The following is a 21,455-nucleotide window of genomic DNA, read 5'->3' as shown; positions in this document are numbered from 1 at the left end:
TCTGATGAACAATGATGATGAGCATTTTTTCATGTGTCTGTTGGCTACATAAATGTCTTCTTTTGAGAAGTATCTGTTCATATCCTTTGCCCACTTTTCGATGGTGGTGTTTGCTTTTTTCTTGTAAATTTGTTTAAGTTCTTTGTAGATTCTGGTTATTAGCCCTTTGTCAGATGGGCAGATTGCAAAAATTTTCTCCCATTCTGTAGGTTGCCTGTTCACTCTGATGGTAGTTTCTTTTGCTGTGCAGAAGCTCTTTAGTTTAACTAAATCTCACTTGTCTATTTTGACTTTTGTTGCCATTGCTTTTGGTGTTTTAGTCATGAAGTCTTTGCCCATGCCTATGTCCTGAATGGTATTGCCTAGGCTTTCTTCTAGGGTTTTTATGGTTTTAGGTCTAACATTTAAGTCTTTAATAAGGTTTAAGGAAGGGATCCAGTTTCAGCTTTCTACATATGGCTAGCCAGTTTTCCCAGCACCATTTATTAAGTAGGGAATCCTTTCCCCATTTCTTGTTTTTGTCAGGTTTGTCAAAGATCACATTGTTGTAGATGTGTGGTGTTATTTCTGAGGTCTCTGTTCTATTCCATTGTTCTATACATCTATTTTGGTATAAGTACCATGCTGTTTTGGTTACTGTCGCCTCGTAATATAGTTTGAAGTCAGGTAGCGTGATGCCTCCAGCTTTGTTCTTTTTGCTTAGGATTGTCTTGGCTATGTGGGCTCTTGTTTGGTTCCATATGAACTTTAAGGTAGTTTTTTCCAATTTTGTGAAGAAAGTCCTTGGTAGCTTGATGGGGATGGCATTGAATCTATAAATTACCATGGACAGTATGACCCAGTGTGCTATAATTCTTATTCATATATATTCAAATTATACTTTTAGCCAATGGGAACCTGTGTCCTTTGAAAGCTTCCTATTTTGTATGACAAGATGTTTCAGGATCATTTTGTACATTTCCACTTTAGAACTAGAATTAGCCATTTCTCTAAGAAAACCTCCTTTTAAAAACTTTTTAAAGATGGGAACGAGTATTTCAAGACCCCAATCTAGGCACTAGAGATATTCATTGCTTCTCAATTTGTCATTACTTTTAAGCCTTTTCAGTGGACAGAGCTAGGAAAATATGTGAACAAATATAAAATACTGAATTGTCATTTCACACTGTTCCTATTCAGATTCAAAGATCAATACAAAGTTTGTATTTTGGGGTTCTTAATTTCTTCTGTATTACATCTGTATCTTCTTTTCATAACTGAAAATACAGAATTAGTATATCCATAATTACTCATTTGCTTTAATTCTACATTTCACATATAGTAATCTAGGAGTAGTGATACTAATATCAGCACCACAACCACTTTAGACGAGATCGGGTGTGTTCAGGGTAGTATGACCATAGACAACTACTTTTAATTATTGAAAACTGTTTGAAAAATATTTTTTATTTTTTGCATATGCTATTCACATTCTTCCCAATTTTTTTTTCATGGTTGTCCTATATATTGTCAGAGCATATAATTATTACATACTATGCTGTCTCTTCCTCAGTCTTTACTTAGTCTTAATTCTGTTAATGACCTTATATTTAATGCTCACCACTAGTTCTTATAATGATGTTTCTTTAGTCATTTGGAGTGTCTCAAGTTTTGCCTCTAATAAATTCTTTAGGAAAGGCTTAAGGGAATATTCATATTTCATGAATTTTCTTGCTTGTTCATAATATTTTGTCTGTTTTTTATATCTGAAGGTTATGTTTGCCAGAAATAGAATCCTTGGCTCACTTTTTTCTTTTCTTGAATATCTTAAATTTGTAACTCTTTTTTTTTTCTGGCAAAAACATTGCTGTTGAAAAATCTAATGTTTCCTTTTCTTTATCTTACTAGTCATATGATCTTTGAGCCTAAATCCTAAAGGATTTTTTTTTAAGTCCAGTAATTTTACCAGACCATTTTGTTGGTCATTCTGAGTTGACATTCTGAGGTACACTGTGGGCTCTTTCAAGATGTAGTTTCAAATCTTTTTTTAAAAGAATTCAAATGAGTATTCTTGGATTATGGTTTTTCATATTTGTGCTGTTGGTTTGCTTTTCTTCTTCAGGGAATCCTGTTATTCACATTACTTCAGTATTTATCAGTTTCTTGCAAATCCTTTGTAACTCTTAATTTCTTACATTTTAAAAAAATAAACAGATAATTAGTAATTATTTCAGATCACTACAGAAAGTTCACTACAGAAGATTTGCAAAGATAGTGCAGATATCTGGTGTATCCTTTGCTTAGTATTCCCTAAGATTAACATGTGACATTAGCAGTGTACAAAATTAAGAAACCAGCATTGTACATTAATATTAACTAAGCTCCAGACGTTCACATTTCACCAGTTTCTCCATTAATGTCCATTTTCTGTTCCAGGATTCAATTCAGGATATCATGTTGCATTTAGTCCATTTCTTTTTCTTTTGTTTGTTAAATATGAAGACAATTGTAGAGTCACATGCAGTTGTAAGAAATAATACAGAGCTCTTTTATACACTTTGTTGTTTCCTCCATTGGTAACATTTTGCAAAAACTAATACATAATATCATAATTAGGATATTGAGATTGATATATTCCCCAGTTTTACTTGTGTATTCATTTGTATATTCATTATATATGTCTGTGTGTGTATTATTAAGTTCTGTAGTATTATATCACCTGTGTAGGTTCCTGTATCCACTGCCATAGTCAAGATATTGAACAGTTGCACCACCACAAGGATCCCTTGTGTTACCTTGTTATGACCACAGTCACTTCCCACCCCAACCCCTGTCTAACCACTGGTAACCACTAATCTTTCCATTTCTAGAATTTTGTCATTTCAAAAATGTTATGGAAGTGTGGAATTGTATAATATGTAACCTTTTGGGATTGGCTTTTTTTCTTTCAGTGTAGTTTTCTGGAGATCCATCTAAGTTGTTGGGTTCATCAGTAGTTTGTTCCTTTTTATTACTGAGAAGTATTCCATGGGATGTATGTACTAGTTTGTTTAACCATTTCCCTGTATATAACAGTTTGTTTAAACATCTACTAATACAAATAAAGCTGCTATGAATGTTTATATACAGCAGGTTTTTGTGTGAACTTAAGTTTTCTTTTCTCTAAGATAAATGCTGGGGAGTGGAATTGAGGGTCATAAGGTAGTTGCATGTCTAGTTTTTAGGTCATTTCTTTTTGATTTTTAAAATTATCCTTCATTTCAACTTTGCTTTTTTTTAATGGCATGGTTTGTTATATTTACTCATTTCCCTTTTCCTTGTAGTTTTGTCTTCATTTCCAAAATGATTTTTATAATTTTTCAATCACTTCTTGTTTTCACTTTATTTCTGGGTTTTTCTATTTCTGGTGTTTATTTTTTCACATCTTAGGTCATTTTAAATGCCTTTTAGTTCCTTAAGTAGATTTAGGTGGTTATAGTTTTGAACTGTGTTTTTGAGCATGGCTCTCTGACATGCTTCCATTTTCTGTCTGGATGTTATTATGATTGTTTTCCTCCTTTTTTCTTCTTCTAGTAACGTATCTGAAGTGTGATACTTTTCAGTTGCTCTTTTTTTTTGAGGCGGGGAGGGGGCAGGGTCTTACTCTGTCACCCAGGCTGGAGTGTAGGGGTGTGATTATGGCTCACTGCAGCCTCCACCTCTTGGGCTCAAGCAATCTTCCCACTTCAGCCTCCTGAATAGCTGGGCCTACACGCATGTGCCACCATGCCTGGCTAGTATTTTTAAAAAAAATTTTGTAGAGATGGGATCTTGCTATATTGCTCAGGCTACTCTTGAACTCCTAAGCTCAAGTGATCATCCCACCTGAGCCTCCCAAAGTGCTAGGATTACAGGATGAGCCAGCACGCCTGGCCTCAGTAGTTCATTTTTAATATGAATTTAGTGTTGCTGAACTTTTAGAAAGAGATTTTATACAGCTTTTCTAAGTTGATAAGGTTTCTTCTTGTGCTGTTTTCAGACATTGTTCAACTATATGGCAGTTGATTTCTCAGATATCCTGCTTTTCTTTCCTTGCCACTTTTACCCGCTCTTTATCTGGACCTCCTCTTTCCTTAGTCACTTAATTTTAATTCTCCTCTTAGCAGATTCTCCTCAGTGTGGGACCCTATCCTGCAAGAGAGCCCCAACTCTTCAGTTCTGAGAATTAATAAAGGTCCAGACTGCCTCAGCTCTTTCAGCCCTTGTAGGCCCCTGGCAAGTACCTGTTAGTGGAATGGGAAGACCCCTCCTTGTATCAACTACTGTTCTGTTATTGGCTTGGCACATTTGCCAGTGAATGCCCACTGGCTCTTTTGAGGTCCTCTTGGTGTCGCACTCCTCTGGCTTCCCTCAGTTTCCTCCCAGTTAAACACCAGTGACACCCAGATCTTGTAACTGTTGGTGGTTTGTCTATATCCACGTTTATTTTGAGGTTTGTAGGAAACTTTGTAATTTTTTGGTGAAGGCTGTCGTGGATCTTTTGTTATCTAGTTGCTTTGTCTGTTTTTATGTGGGAATAAAGGAAGATACAAAATCCATGGGGCCCCTTGCTACTCCCATCTTCTCAGAACCCCATCAGTTGGTTATTTTGTTTTCTTTGTTCCCAAAGTGGTCTGAAAAATCTGAAGATAAAGTGATTCTGTTTGATAAGTTAGGTTCCATTATGATTTTCTTTGATTAGTAGAAATCTGTATGTTTAAGAAACTCTTTAGTAATAGTATTCATTTCCTTCATTATATACAAAAAAAAAAAAATGATCTCTAAAGTTAAAAAGAAAGTTTAGAATCTGTATACTGCTGAATTGTGATTTTTTTAAACCTGACTATAGCTGTGGTTCTCATACCTTGAATAAATAGTTATATATGGCCCTGTGTACTAATGTATGACACTGTGTTGCCCTTCCAGTATTTAGATATGAAGTTATATATGCTCCTGCATTGCCTTCCTAGGGAACAGTTCACTTTTTCTATCTCTGTCTCACATATCTTTTCCAAGTGATGTGCTACTTAGATTACCCAAGACAACCTATTAAAAAAACAGATATTTCTCATCACTTTTTTCTTAAGAACCATGGCTGTCCTAAACACTATTATTATCCCCAGTAGGAGAAAACTGTAGCAGAGCCTAGTTTCATTTAAGTGTTTATTTTGTACAATAGTTTTTGTATTTCTTCCTGCTGAGGGTGTTTTTTTTTGTTGTTGTTCTTGTTTTTGAGACGGAGTCTTGCTCTGTTGCCCAGGCTGGAGTGCAGTGGTGCGATCTTGGCTCACTGCAACCTCTGCCTCTCGGGTTCAAGTGATTCTCCTGCCTCAGCCTCCTGAGTAACTGGGATTACAGGCATGTGCCGCCACACCTGGCTAATTTTTGTATTTTTAGTAGAGACGGGGTTTCACCACGTTGGTCAGACTGGTCTCAAACTCCTGACCTTGTGATCAACCCGCCTCAGCCTCTCAAAGTGCTGGGATTACAGGCATGAGTCACTGCACCTGGCCTCTGATGAGGGTTTTAAAATGTTTTACATTTTATTACAAAATGTAAAATTAGGCATAATCATGTAAACTAATACTATGCACAGTCCAGTTGTATTTTGATTTTTCCTATCAAAGCATTAATATGCTTCTCACTTTCATGAACTTTATGGACTAGCAGTTGACACTGATCTGAATATGTAGCCTACACAGTGGTTATAAAAGTAAATTGATTTTGGAATAACTTCAGATTTACATATAACTTGGGAAGGTTAGATGGACAGTTATTGTATACACTTTATCTAGCATCCTCTAATGTTAACATTTTACACAGCCATGGTAAGTTTTTCAAAACAAAGAACACAGGTGCAATGCCATAAACTAAACTATAGGCAGACTTCATTCAGATTTCACCATTTTTTCCACTAATGTCCTTATTCTGTTTCAGAACCCAATCCAGGATACTGCCTTGCGTTTATTTATTTATTTATTTAGAGACAGGGTCTCACTCTGGCACCCAGGCTGGAGTGCAGTGGTGCAATCTCAGCTCACTGCAACCTCTGCTTCCCGGATTCAAGTGATTCTCCCATCTCAGACTGCCCAGTAGCTGGGACTACAGGTGCATGCCACCACACCCGGCTAATTTTTGTGTTTTTTAGTAGAGATGGGGTTTCACCATGTTGGCCAGGCTGGTCTCGAACTACTGACCTCAAGTGATCCACCTGCCTTGGCCTCCCAAAGTGCTGGGATTACAGGCGTGAGCCACTGTGCCCGACCTACTTTGTATTTAATCAGCATGTCTCCTTGTCTTCTCTCATCTGTGACTGTTTCTTAGTTTTTTGTTGTTTTTCATTACTTTGACAGTTTTGAAGAGTATTGGTCAGGTATTTCTAGAATGTCCCTGAGTGTGGGCTTTCCCACCATTTTCTCTTGATTAGACTGGGCTTACGGGTTTTGCAGAAGAGTACCACAGAGATAAAGTACCCTTCTCATCACATTTTATCAGGGGTTACATGATATTACGATGATTTATCACTGGTGATGTTAATCTTGATCACTTGGTTGAGGTGTTGGTTGCCAAGTCTCACCACTGATGTTGCTATTTTTCTTTTTTCATATTCTAGTCTTTGGAAATGATTCACTAAGTCCAGCCCATACTGAAGGAGAGTGGAATTAAGCTCCACTTTTTAGAGGGGGTCGTAGCTACATAAATTATTTGGAATTCTTTTGTAAGGAAGATTTGTCTCTATTATTAATTTATTTAATTTATTTATGTCAGTATTGACTGATGGATATTTAATTTTTTATTTGGGTTATAATCCATATAATCCAATACCATTGTTATTTATTTTGCGACTCAAATTATTCTAGCATTGGTCATTGGGAGTTCCTTCAGGTTGGCTCCTGGTCACATACCCCATTTTTTTTCTTTTCCTTTTTTGAACACTTCCTTACTTTCTAGCTCCCTGCCCCAACCCTAGATAGGCAGCCATTTCTCCAAGGAGCCCTAGTTCCTTTTATTGGAGATTTGCATTTAGAAATCAAGATCTAGATGCTGGATGCACTCATTGCTACTGAGGTGTTACTATTTCTAGGACTTTTCAGTGGACACAACTAGAATATATATTTCTCTGTAATAACTGATCATTTATAATGCATACATATCTATACTGATTTCTGCATTTATCTATTTACATATATATTAAAATAAACATGAGTTCATACTGATATCTCTGACTCTAATCCAGTACCATGGGGTTTATCCTAGCCTTCTTGCCTTGTTTATTTGTAACTTCTTTCACTGATGGTAAAAAACCTGAATCTCATTATCTACAATTTACTTACTCGTTTAACTCTAGTGTACAATGAAGTAGTTTCAGAATTGCCAATCCATACCACTGTGAGAAAGAAATTTACCAACTAGAGTACAGTGTTTATGTCAGTTCTTTTTGTCTTTATCCTTATAGTACCCAGTCAAAACACCATTTTTGTTTCTTAGGTTAGCCCCATCTCCTTCAGTGCGGTTATATCATATACTTATAATATAGTTAGATCTATTTGTCACAGTCTGCATTCCATTTTTGGAACTCCTGACATCCTGGGTGAAGTTTTAAAAAAATTGTGTACAATTAAGTTTGCTCTTTGGAATGTACAGTTCAGTGAGTTTTGACAAATGCACATGGTTATGAATTTACCACTTCAGGATCATACAGAACAGTTCCTTCACCTTAGACATTCCCTTGTGTTGCTCATTTATATTCAGCCACATCTCCTTCCCTCAAGCCCTGACAGCTATGTTTGTGTGGGTTTATTTCTGGACTTGTTCAAAATGTTATATAAGTAGAATAGTATGGTGTGTATCTTTTAGTGTTTAGCTTATTCCATGTAGCAAAAGGCATTTTAGGTTTAAGTATTGTGTTGTGTGAATCAATAGCTCATTCTTTTGCTGAGTAGTATTCCATTGTTTGGATGTACTACAGTTTGTTACTCATTCACTTGTTGAAGGATATCCTGGCTATTTTCAGAATCTGTGATTATGAGCAAACCTACTATAAACTTGGTTAGATGCCTAGGAGTGGGATTGGTAAATGTACGTTTAACTTTTAAAGAAACTGTCAAACAGTTTTCCAAAGTAGCTGTACCATTTTGTATTCTAATCTGCAGGCACTGAAAGTTCCTGTTGCTCTATATCCCTGCCAGCATTAAAAAATACATATTTTAGCAATTCTAATAGGTAGGTAGTGGTATTTCATTTTGCTTTTAATGAGTATTTTCCTAATGCCAGATTAACTTAAGCATCTTTTCATATATTTATTGACCATCCACGTATCTTCTTTGGTGAAGTATCCACATCTCTTGCACATTTCTTTATCACGTGTTTTACTTTATTGATGTTGAGTTTTAATGTATTTTTATTGTTTTTTATTCTGGATACTAGTTATTTACTGGATATGCTATTTGTAATATTTTCTCCTAATCTGTGACTTGTCTTTTTTTTTTTTTTTTTTTTTGAGACAGAGTCTCGCTCTGTTGCCCAAGCTGGAGTGCAGTGGCATGATCTCAGCTTACTGCAATCCCTGCCTTCCAGGTTCAAGCAATTCTTGTGCCTCAGCCTCCCGAGTAGCTGGGACTACAGGCATGCACCACCACGCCCAGCTGATTTTTGTATTTTTAGTAGAGGTGGGGTTTTGCCATGTTGGCCAGACTGGTCTTGAACTCCTGGCCTGAACTGATCGGCTTGCCTCAGTCTCCCAAAGTGCTGGGATTACAGGTGTGAGCCACTGCGCCCAGCTTCAATGACTTGTCTTTTCATTTTCTTAACATCGTCTTCACAGAGCAAAAGTTGTATGTTTTGATAAATTTTTAATCAATATTTTTTATAATGTATTGTGCTTTTTTGGTGTCTAAAAGCTCACTGCCAAATTCAGCATCACAAAAATTTTCTCCTGTGTTTATTTCTAAAAGCTTTACATTTTAAGTTTAGGTCTTTGATCCATTTTGAGATATGCTTTGTATAAGGTGCGAGTTGTATGTCAAGGTTCACTCTTCTGTAGATGTCCAATTGTTCCATAACCATTTATCGAAAAGATTGTCCTTTCTCAACTTAATTGCATTTGTACCTTTGTCAAAAATCAGTTGACTCGATCTGTGTGTGTCTATTTCTAAGCTCTCCATTTTGCTCCATTGATCTGTGTGTCTGTACTTTCACCAGTGCTGCACCGTCTTGCAATTGTAGTTAGTAATTTCCACACTCCTTGCCTTTTCATATGTTTTAGAGTCAGCTTTTTGATGTTTACTAAAAGCTTGATGGGATTAAGTTTGGAATTGCACTAATTTTATAGATCAAAATGGGGAGAATTGGTACTTTAATATTATAGAGTTCAAATGCACATATATGTTTTATTTCTACATTTATTTAGATTTTTTATTTCTTTCTCAGTTTTTCAGTAGTTTTCAGCATTCAGCAAATATTTGTTAGCTGTCTACCCAAGTCCTGCTCTTCTTTTTCAGTGCTGTTGTAAATGGTATTCTTATTGGTTTCAAATTCCTCTTGTTCATTGTAATGGGAATGCAGCTGACTTTTTTTTTTTTTTGAGATGGAGCCATCTAGGCTCACTGCAAGCTCCATTTCCTGAGTTCACGCCATTCTCCTGCCTCAGCCTCCCAAGTAGCTGGGATTACAGGTGCCTGCCACCACACCCGGCTAATTTTTTGTATTTTCAGTAGAAACGGGGTTTCACAGTGTTAGCCAAGATGGTCTCGATCTCCTGAGCTTGTGATCCGCCTCGGCCTCCCAAAGTGCTGGGATTACTGGCGTGAGCCACCGCACCTGGCCTGCAGTTGACTTTTATATAGTGACTTTGTATCCTGCAACCTTGCTAAATTCACTTATTCTAGGAGTTGTTTTTTAAGGAAAGTCTACATGGACAATCATTTTGATAGTTGAGACAGTTTTATTTCTTCCTTTCCAATTTGTATGTCTTTTCTTTTTCTTGCTTGTTGCACTGGCTGGGCAACTCCAGTATAGTGTTAGATAGAAGTAGTAAGAGACAACATCTTTGCCTTGTTTCTCATATGGTGAGAACATTCAGTTTCTCACCAGTAATTATGAGGTTGACTGTAAGTTTTTTAAAAATGCCCTTTATTAGGTTAAGGAAATTTACTTCTATTCTTAGTTTGCTGAGAATGAATTATTCTCATTGTGAATTCATAATCATGAATAGATATTGAAACGTATCAAATGCTTTTTCTGAATCTATTGATATTATATGGTTTTCCTCATTCAGTCTATTAATATGGTGAATTACATTGATTTTCATATTTTGAATTAGCATTACATTTCTTGAACCCCACTTGGTTGTGATGTATTATCTTTTTATATATTACTGGATTTAGTTAGCTAATATTTTATGGAGTATTCTGAATATTTTGTTGACTGTGACTATGAGGAACATTGGTCTACAGTTTTCTTGTAATATCTTTGTCTGCTTTTAGTATTAGGGCAATGCTGGTCTGGTAAAATAAGTTAGAAGGTGTTCCCTCCTTTTCTATCTTCTGGCATATATTATATTCAATTGGTATTATTCCTTAAATGTTTGTTGTTACTTGCTAATGAAGCCACCTTAATCTGGAGTTTTCTTTTTTTAAAAGGTTTTTAATGTATGAATTCAATTTCATATTTATATGTGTGTGTATATATATGAGTGTGTGTGTGTACACACACATGCACTCACACACATCTACTCATTTATATTCAGGTTCTCTATTTCTTCTTGAGATTTGGTAGCTTGTATCTTTCAGTGAACTGACCCATTTTATCTACATCAATGAATTTAAAAGTATAGGGCTATTTGTAGTGTTTATTATCTTTTAATGTATGTTAGATCGTTAATGATGTTTCCTCTTTTATTTATGATGCCAATAATTTATGTCTTCTCTATTTTTTTCTTGGTCATCTTGACTAGAGTTTTATCAATTTTATTGATCTTTTCAGATAATCAACTTTTGGTTTTATTGATATTCTCTATTCTATTTTTATTAATTTCTACTCTGATTTTTTTTTTTCTGCTTAGACACTGGCTTTAATTTATTCTTCTTTTTCTAATTTTCTACTGAAGAATTGTAGGTTACTGATTTCTGTCCTTACTCCTTTTCTAATATATGCGTTTAATGCTGTACATTTTGAACAAAGTTTATATTTAAATTTTAGCAAAACCACATGGTTTATCAAGAAAGCTTTCTGAAAGAATGGGGTTCATGGGGCACATAAAAAGAAAAATGTTGCAGTATCTTGGAGTTTATTTGAACAAATGGGAGAGAATAACTGTCTGGCAGAGGAAGAAAGAATAAGAAATTCATGTTTGGGTGTGTGCCTATAGTCTCAGCTACCCGAAAGGCTGAAGTGGGAGGATTGCTTGAGCCCAGGAAGCAGAGGTTGCAGTGAGCTGAGATAGTGTCCCTGTACTCCAGCCTGTGTGACAGAGCAAGACCCTGTCTCAAAAAAGGAAAGAAAAAAGAAATTCATGTTTGAAAGTGAAACTACTATGAAAGAAGGGCATTAAAGATAAAAATTACCTTTAAGGTGTATTTAACAATTATATATTTATATTTAACGTTGTATTAATGTTTAATGATTAGGTACTTGTATTTTATTTTAGAAATGATGTTAGTGATGGTGATAACCTCTGTACAATTGCCACTGAAAAGAACAATGTGTGACTACACTGTAAGTACTCAAATGCCTTTTTGAAGACATCATTGTGCTGTAGACTGTGTCTAATACAAATCACCTGTACAGTTTTCTTTTTTCATTTGCGGATGATATGGTTATCAATATAGGAGAAGCCTATGTTCATTTTGCTGATTCTTAGTTTTTTTTTCCCCCTTCTTTTCCTGCAGAAATGCTGAGCCGATTATCAGGATTAGCAAATGTTGTTTTGCATGAATTATCAGGAGATGATGACACTGATCAGAATATGAGGGCTCCCTTAGACCCTGTGAGTAGTTCTGTTCTGATTTGAACTGCTAAGACATATGCTCTGTGTTCTTCTAAGGAAAATAATTTAAGATAGAAGGGTGTGAGAAGCCTCCCTGGTGCTAGTTGAAGCGAGGATTTAGAAAAATACTGAAATTTTATAAGTGATCCTTGTAAGTTTTTAGCTTAAAAGCCACAGTGATGGGAAACAAGTCCTGAATACAATTTGAAAGGACTTTCTCATTTGTCTCCCTGGGTCTTGTTTAGTGCCAGATTGTTTTAAGTCCTTTGTTCTCATCCTTGGCTATTCCTGTTCCACAGGAAAGGTCTAAGTGACAAATGGGGAAACTGGAACACCTTTTGGGTTTCAGAATATCTGTTTGCTTTATAACTTCATTTACCACTTCTCTTATAGTTTGTATTATATTTTCTTTTTTTTTTTTTTAAGATGACACAAATTGGCAGTATGTATTATATTTTCTGAAGTCCACATAAGGAATTAATAAAAGTCCTTAGTTTTCTGAGAAGACAAGAAGTAATGCTTAGTGGTTAAGAGAGTTTTACTTAACTACTCTCTAACTTTTGGCCTTTACCCTTACTGGTTTATGATTTTTGCTTTTCTTTATTTTTCTCTTAGGTAAAATTAGGATGATAATACATGGGATAATGTTTGTAAAATGTTTAACATTTATAAAATACTTAATACATTGTAATGGCTATGATAATGATTATTATTGGATCAGAGTTAGATTCTTGAGTTAACAAGAATATGAATTGGGCAAAACATAAGAAGTTGGAATGAAGAAACTCCTATTGGGAAACTAACACCTGGTGCATTGGCAACTTTTTTCCTAAATATTAGGAATTGCACCAAGAATCTGACATGGAATTTAATAATACTACACAAGAAGATGTTCAAGAGCGCCTGGCTTATGCAGAGCAATTGGTGGTGGAGCTAAAAGATATTATTAGACAGAAGGATGTTCAACTGCAGCAGAAAGATGAAGCTCTACGGGTACTATTGTTTTTATCCTTTCTTGTGGAGTGTTTGATAAAGGACAGATGATACACTACTCACTTTGATTTTTGTCTCCACTTAGATTATTAGAAAATCTAATTATCTCCCTAGTACTATAAACTTATGCCTACTGAAAATAACTTTTGGACTGGGCGTGGTAGCTCACACCTGTAATCCCAGCATTTTGGGAGTCTGAGATGGGAGGATTTATTGAGGCCAGGAGTTCGAGATTAGCCTGGGCAACATAGTGAGACCCTGTCTCCACAAAAAAATAATTTAAAAAAAATTAGCTGGGCATGGTGGTGGGCACCTGTAGTCCCAGCTACTCTGGAAGCTGAGATAGGAGGATCATTTGAGCCCAGGAGTTAGAGGCTGCAGTGAGTTGTGATTGCACCACTGCACTCCATCCCTGGTGACAGAGAGAGACCCTATCTCTAAAAGTAATAATAATAAAAATAACTTTTAGTATGTGCTAGATAAGAGGTAAATAAACATTTATGTATTTACCATCATTGTTCTTGGGTAGGAAGAAAAAAAAGCTGCTGATAACAAAATTAAAAAACTAAAACTTCATGCGAAGGCCAAATTAACTTCTTTGAATAAACACATAGAAGAAATGAAAGCACAAGGAGGGACTGTTCTGCTGACAGAACCTCAGTCAGAGGAGCAACTTTCCAAGGTATGGTGACTGGGTTAAGTGTGTATTTCCTAAGTTGAAAAAACCTATGAATACAGCAGATCTTCACCAATCACAAACATTTAGGATGCTAAAATGATACAGCACGAAATAATGTTTTGTTTTTTTGGTTTTTTTTCTTATTGAGCTTATAGTTCAGCTGGACTGTAGGCCACACACAGGGAGAATGAAAGGCCTACAGAAAACATGGATATGAAATGCCAGTTGTGACCTAGACTTTCAGAGAATTAAAGAAGGCTTACAGGAAGAAATAAGTACTGAAGTGAGGCATTTAGAGAGGAGGGAAACCTACCTTTTAGAGGCGTTTCATCATTGATTAGAAGATTAAACTATGTTATCTCTAAGGTTTCTTCCAGCTCTGAAATTTTTTAATTCAATGACTTAACACAGAATATTCTGTGTCCTCATATAGTCACATAGTGGTGGATTAAAGCTTCATGCATGTAAGCTGAATCAGCTGAATTACCTTGGACTGTCTAAAAGGGAGGCTCTCTAGGTTTATGACTGCAGCCAACAAAGCAGTTTAAGGTTGGAGATACAGAGGAGGAGTAAGGAAAGTACTGCCCTGTGAGGAATATTGTCCCATTACTCAAATTTTCATTATCTTTCCTCTATGGTTAAACTCCACATATTCACATTCAGTTAGATATTTAGAGAACAAGAAACTTCAGTTTTGTGGAGAGTTTGGTACAGATTATATGGAGGCAGGCATATCACATGCATACTGAAATTATAGAGTGAGCCTAGACTTACTGTGTGTAAGAAATCTTTTTATTTTTTTAGTTTCATTTTGTTTTACTCCTTGACCCACTAGTATCCTTAGTTCTTGGGAAATGAGATTTTAATCAATTTTCTAGGCACAACCCTTGGGATCACTAGTTAGTGACCCAGTTCCTGCTTCGTCTTTCCTCTCAGGGGCTAATGATCAGAGGACATTACTTTTCCTGAATTGATAACCTTATTTAACTTCTTGAAGCTTATTTTAAAAGCTTTTCTCAATCTTCTCCAGTAATTTCATCTTGATCCTTCTTTTCCTTTTGGTTTTTCCTCTGTCAGTTATCTTCCCCTCACTGTGGTAGCACCAGCCTCTCTCCTCATATTGCTTTGTTCCCTCCAGCTTCTCCTCAGCTATGATGTCAGATTTTTTAATTACCCATTTTATATTCTGCTTTTTAATTTAATTTTTAGCTCTGAGACCTTAAAGAAATCAATGTCTTAGAGATCATTTTCTTCTTCTGTTAAAGAAATGATTTCTAAGTTTTAGCAATCAATCATAGCAACCCTTTAACTATTATATACTCAATACAGAGCTAGGTATTCTGTGGAAAGTATAGTTGCAGAAATGACAACAGTCCTCAGGTGCTTGACTGACTTATGTGAAAGTATACAAGTATTCTTCGTAATTCCAGCAAGCAGAAATAGCTTTGTTTAGGGGGTTGGGAGGGACTAAATTTATAGAGAGGCAGAATCTCAGTCTAAGGGAGAGCTTTTGGAAAAAAAAATAGATTATTGAAAAATTTGGATTTCCCCTCACTGGCTCTTTTCTGACGTTTTGCTTCTCACTTAACAACAGCTATAATTTCCTGAGCTCACTCCTTGATTCTTCAAGGCAGCAGGACTTTGGGTTTTCTATTAAGGTTTAGTCCTGCATGGCACTGAGTGGTTTTGCCCTCAGAATAAAAGCTGTCAAAATGGGACACTTGGTGCCATTTCTTCCAATTATCACATCCCCTCCAGTATCTTCCCGCTTTTGGTTGCTCTCCAGTATTTTCAGATAGCTGTTTTCTATGTTGTCCACAGTTTTGGGTTCACATGCTTGGTGTGAGGAACTGTTTGGCCATACAAAAACTGGGCAACCTTAAGATTTCTCATTTGTTAGATCAACTGGTTTTTCTTGCTCCCATCAGTTTAACAAAATTATAACTAAATGGTTGTAAATGAAAAATTAGAAGAAAATATCAAATATATATTAATTGTAATTCTTTTAAATAATGACTTTATCTCCTGCATTTTCAGCATGACAAGAGTTCTACAGAGGAAGAGATGGAAGTAGAAAAGATAAAACATAAACTCCAGGAGAAGGAGGAACAAATCAGCACTTTGCAAGCCCAGCTTACTCAGGCACAGGCAGAACAAGCTGCACAGGTAGGGATGGAATTTACTTCATAATCATTAGGTTAACGAATCACTAAAACCAATGGATTATTATGTGACGAATACATTTTTCTAGATGCACAATGGGCATTTGTCTATGTATATATCAGTCTCCTTTTCTTCCTTTCTTCTTGTCTGGTAATTTTATTAGAATATGCTTTGGTGTTTGTCATTTTTAGTTGTTATTTGTAGATACCCAATATACTCTTTCAATACATCTTTTCACACATTTTAAGTTTGTTTTTTTGTTTGTTGTTTTATTTCACTTTAGGCATTCTGTTTTTTGTTTACTTTTGTGTTTTTTTTTTGTTTTTTATCTTCTATAGTGCAATGAGTTTTTCTTTTATATTGGATTTTTCATTAGTTCAGTCAACCTCATTTCTGATTTTTCTAAATCTGATTTATGTTTTTCTCTCATCTCTGTATAATTTTTTTTTCTTTTCTTTTTCTTTTTGTTTTTTTTTTGAGACAGGGTCTCACTCTGTTGCCCGGGCTGGAGCGCAGCAGCATGATCTCAGCTCTCTGCAACCTCTGCTTGCCAGGTTCAAGCAATTCTCCTGCCTCAGCCTCCCGAGTAGCTGGGATTACAGGCATGCACCACCATGCCTGACTAATTTTTTGTATTTTTAATAGCAATGGAGTTCCACCATGTTAGCTAGGCTGGTCTGGAACTCCTGACCTCAAGTGATCCACCTGCCTGGGCCTCCCAAAGTGCTGGGATTACAGGTGTGAGCCAGCATGCCTGGCCTGTATAATTTTCTTAATTTTTAAAAACTTTTTGAAATAGATTGCAATGTGGATTTTTTTTTTTTTTTTAGTGTGCCTCTGGTATGCTTTTATCACCTATAATCATATCATTCTGCTCCTTAGTTTTTTTTTTTTTGTTTTTTTTGTTTTTTTTGTTTTTTTTGAGACGGAGTCTCACTGTGTCTCCCAGGCTGGAGTGCAGTGGCGTGATCTCGGCTCACTGCAAGCTCCGCCTCCCGGGTTCACGCCATTCTCCCGCCTCAGCCTCCCAAGTAGCTGGGACTACAGGCGCCCGCCACCGTGCCCGGCTAATTTTTTGTATTTTTAGTAGAGACGGGGTTTCACCATGTTAGCCAGGATAGTCTCGATCTCCTGACCTCGTGATCCACCCGCCTCGGCCTCCCAAAGTGCTGGGATTACAGGCTTGAGCCACCGCGCCCGGCCAGTTTTGTTTTTAATTTATAATAAAAGAAATTTAATTTAATTTAAATAGAAGAATTTATTTCTTACATTTATGGAGGCTGAGAAGTCTAAAGTTGGGGGACTGCATCTGGTGAGGGTCTTCTTGCTGATAGGGCTCTCAGTGGTGTCGCAAGGCAGCGCAAGGCATCACATAGTGAGGGGGCTGAGTGTGCTAATTGGCCAGCTCAGGTCTCTCCTCTTCTTATAAAGCTACCAGTTCCCTTTCTATGACAACCCATTAATTCATTAATCCATGAATGTGTTAATCCATTCCTGAGTTCAGAGACCTCCTGAACCAGTCCTTTCTTAAAGGCCTCTTGTCACATTGGGGATTCAGTTTCAACATGAGTTTTGGAGAGGACATTCACACCATAGCCTTCCACCCTTGGCCCTCTAAAACTCATATTCTTCCCATATGCAAATACGTTAATTCTATCCCCGCAGCCCCAAAGTCTTAGCTCATTCCTGCACCAATTCTTCTGTGAGCCTATGAAATAAAAACACATTATCTACCTCCAAGATACAATGGTAGGGCAAGCATAGGATTCACGTCATCATTCTAAAAGGGAGAACTAGGCAAGAAGAAAGAGAGTAACAGACCCCAAGCAAGTTTGAAAACCAAGAGAGCAGACATTGGGCCTTAAAATTCCAGAAAACCTTCTTTTACTCCATTTTCAGCATCCTCTGTACAGGTACAGGGGTTGGGTCCCTAAGACCTCAGGCAGTTCTGCCCCTATGGCTTTGCTGGGCTTCGTCCAGCCAGCAGCTCTCCCAGGCTGACTTTGCATTGCACACTGGTAGCTCTATAGTTCTGGTATGGCAGTGGTAGTTCCACACCATGTTTCCACTAGGCATGGTTCCACTAGTCTCTAGTGGAGACTCTGTAGGGCAATTCCAACCCCTCATTTCCCCTTGGCATTGCTCTAGTGGGGCTGTCGCTGGTGGTTCTGCCCTGAGACAAGTCTCTGCCTGAGCCCCCTGACTTATCCTTTGACATGTGAGTGGAGATTACCAAGCCTCCACAGCTCTTGCTTTCTGTGAGCCTGCGGAATTAGCACCATGTGGATGTTACCAAGTTTTACAACTCATACCTTTTGAGCTATGGCATGAGCCATTCCTGGGGCTGCTTTGCACTGACCAGAACAGCTGACCTGCAAGGAGCAGTGTCCTGAAGTGGCACAGAGCAGTGGTATCTCAAGGCCTATTCACAGAAACCATTCTGTCCTCTTAGGGCCATGGGCCTGTGATGGCAGCTGCTGGGGAGGCCTTAAAGGTTTCTAAAATGCCTTCTGAAATGCCTTTAGGGCCTTTTCCCATTGTCTTGACTATTAGTTACTGGCTCCCTTTTAACCGTGTTAATTTCTTTAGCAAGTGGTGGCTGTGCATTCTTGGATTCCCATCCTGAAATCTTCTTCCATTCTTTACCACATGACCAGGTTGCAAATTTTCCAATTTTTTTTTGCTCTGTTTTCTTTTTCTGTGTTCACTGTAAGCAGATAGTAGTAACCACATAGCAGCTTGAGCAGTTTGCTGCTTAAAATTTTCTCCTGCCATGTACCCTAGTTCATCACTCTCAAGCTCAGCCTTCTACAAAGTTCTTGGCCATATGAAAACTGGACAAGTTCAGCCAAGTTCATTGCTAATTTACAACAAGGGCTTTACTCTAGTTTCTGATACTTTGTTCCTCAGTTCTATCTGAAACCTCACCAGAATGGGCTTTACTATTTATATTTCTGTCAGCATTGTGGTCATAACAGCTTAACCAATCTCCAAGGAGTGCTAAACTTTCTGTAGTTGTCTTATCTTCAAACCCCTCATTGGAATCTAGGCTTTTTTTTTTTTTTTTTTTTTTAAGCTAGTTCCTCAGAATTCTTCCAGCCTCTGCCCATTACCCAGTTCCAAAACTGCTTCCACATTTTCAAATAATCATTATCAGCAGTGACCCCACTTGTCAATACCAATTTTCCATTTTAGTCTGTTTTCTCTTGCTTGAGGCAGAATACCTGAAACTGGGTAATTTATAAGAAGTTATGGAGGCTGAGAAGACCAAGGGTGAGAGGCTGCATCTGGTGAGGGTCCTCTTGCTAGTGGGGGCTACTCTGTTTTTTTTAATAGTAACTTTATATAGGATATGACCTTCATCCTTTTCTGTTCCTTATTTTTGTGTGAAATTCATTTTCCTAAACCTCTATTTGGAAGGAGGCTTGATTCAAGAAAGCTTTTCTTAACAGACTTCCTTTTTCTGTTGTTTTTGTGTTGTGTTCAAAGATATGGAAGCTGGATTTCTGAGATTTCCTGGCTTTCTTCCTTCTGCCCTTCGCTTTGGTTTATATCAGCACTGTCCAATAGTAATAGGTTTATTTGTAATAATTAAAGACTGGAAACAACTCACATGCCCATCAGTAGGGAGGTATTTAAACTGTGGTATATCCACATACTGGAATACTACTTAGAAGTGAAAAGGAACCAACTATACAACAGTAGAAGGCCTTCATTTTAAATTTTGAAATGTGTCTATATTTATTTTTGAACTTCAAAAATTCAATTATAATGTTTATCTTGCAATTTATTAGTTATGATTAAATTGGTATCAACTGTTACTCAAGCTGTCTGCATGAAGTATACAAATAAACACATTACAATGTTATATAGGGGTCTAGATAAAAGTTACACTGAATCACCCATTGATACCAACTACATATACATTTGTTACTTGTGCAACACCTCAACAGTAACTTACATGATGCAACAGATAAGATGAAATATAGTCATGCCAAAACAAAGTTGTACTTAATGGAAAAATAATTTATACTTCGGTTTTCAAATTCAAATTAAATAATGTTAAAAATTAAAAATATTTCTTTTCTATCAGACCCATTTCAAGCCCTCTATATCCACATGTGACTAGTTGATATTGAATTATACAGTATGTTTGTAGACCTCTTTCTTCTGTCTCTTTAATTCCTTTTCTGCATAATTTTTATGTCACTCCTGGCACTTTCTTCTCAGTACAGGTTCATGTCTCAGAAGGGAGCCATGATGAGTCAGTTTTGAGAGTTCAGGGGGCCTAGATTGCTCTAACCCTTTTAGACCTTCTTACTGTGCACCCCTTGCATTTACCTAGTATTAAGGAATGGCAAAGCCCTGCCACTATTCTAAAATTGGCCAACTGTGCATTCCAACAAATAAATACATTGGCTGTTTAGTGGTGTCCCTTTTTCAGAGCCATCAGATTTCACTCTGTTGCTGCCTTCTTTTTCTTATATGATGTAAGACTAATACAATGTAGTTCTTGTGGGTTTTGGTGGTTTGTCCTTACTAGCCTATATTTTATGGTTTTTAGGACGGTCTGCCTAATTTTACCATAAATGTTATATGTGGTTTTTTTGGTTTTACTATCTCGTACTATCTCTATGTGAGGATTCAGAGAAATTGAAAAATTGCCACTACTGCTTCTGTCTTCTTCTGACAAATAAAATTTTGATAATGCATGCAATTTCCCTTTGTGTTCAATGGAAACTAGACGGAAATGTGGTAGGCATTTAGGTCAAGCAAGAAAGGGAGGTCAAAGAATTAATAATGCTAATTCTTTTGCTTAAATAATTTTTTTTCCTTTTATGTCTTCAGTTTGATAAGAGTTCTACAGAGATGAAAGAATTTGTAATGATGAAGCAACAGCTCCAGGAGAAGGAAGAACTCATTAGCACTTTACAAGCCCAGCTCAGCCAGACACAGGCAGAGCAAGCTGCACAGGTAGGGGTGGAAGGGACCTCACAAAATCAGGATAAAGAGCCATGAAGTCCAGTGGGTTATTACACACAAGTCAATTCAATGAGTCACTTTAAAAAATCTTAGTAGATAAAAGTATAGTAGCATGGGTGTTGCACTAGAAATTAGAAGGATATATAGTAGAAGAGATTAGGAGATGTGTGATAGGTAAGTGTGTCATTAGGGAACACCAGAAAACCTCACAATGTGTTATTTACCTTGATTAATTTTCTGTAGCCTAATTGATGACTGTTTCTTAGTTCTGCAGGTCCAGAAACTTAATTTTAATAGCAGACAGAGATTCAGTCTTTTAGGAATGGGCTCATGCTGAGTTCAGAAGAGATCAATAAGTAAACCAAAAGAAATAAAAATAATTAGGTTCATTCTTTCCCTAAAATAATATCTATCTTAATAGGAAGATAAATTATAGTTAGATTACTTAGTGAGCTTGTAATGAGAAAGTGGTGTAGGTCATGTGATTTTATGTTAAATGGCACCAGTATGTGACATTCTTCTTCCCATTTTTTTCGTCTATCAAGACGAGACTATTTGGATTGGCATCCTCAACTTTTTCTATTTTTCTAGGTTTCTTGGTTGGCCACCCATTCCCACATATTTATTTTTGAAATTGGATCTCACTCTGTTGTC

General features: G+C 36.7%; 1 protein-coding gene across 10 annotated transcripts in view; it reads left to right on the top strand.

The window, feature by feature from the left end:
* GOLGB1 (golgin B1) overlaps window positions 1-21,455 on the top strand; it is a 90,693-nt gene that overhangs the window by 6,213 nt on the left and 63,025 nt on the right. For 8 of the 10 annotated variants that reach the window (XM_009200087.4, XM_009200086.4, XM_009200084.4 and 5 more), the window contains exons 2-6: window positions 11,886-11,983; window positions 12,824-12,976; window positions 13,506-13,658; window positions 15,693-15,821; window positions 20,667-20,792. In XM_009200087.4, the coding sequence (XP_009198351.2) occupies window positions 11,888-11,983; window positions 12,824-12,976; window positions 13,506-13,658; window positions 15,693-15,821; window positions 20,667-20,792 (657 nt within the window). In that variant the 5' untranslated portion in view covers window positions 11,886-11,887. Of the gene's footprint in view, window positions 1-11,644; window positions 11,713-11,885; window positions 11,984-12,823; window positions 12,977-13,505; window positions 13,659-15,692; window positions 15,822-20,666; window positions 20,793-21,455 lie in introns of all 10 variants that reach the window. The other 2 variants (XM_009200079.4, XM_009200080.4) reach the window with 1 other exon arrangement.

The sequence above is a fragment of the Papio anubis genome, chromosome 2 (genome assembly GCF_008728515.1).
Source record: "Papio anubis isolate 15944 chromosome 2, Panubis1.0, whole genome shotgun sequence".
Lineage (NCBI taxonomy): Eukaryota > Metazoa > Chordata > Mammalia > Primates > Cercopithecidae > Papio > Papio anubis.
The sequence above is the reverse complement of the archived record's forward strand: the minus strand, read 5'-3'. Positions and strand labels throughout refer to the sequence as shown.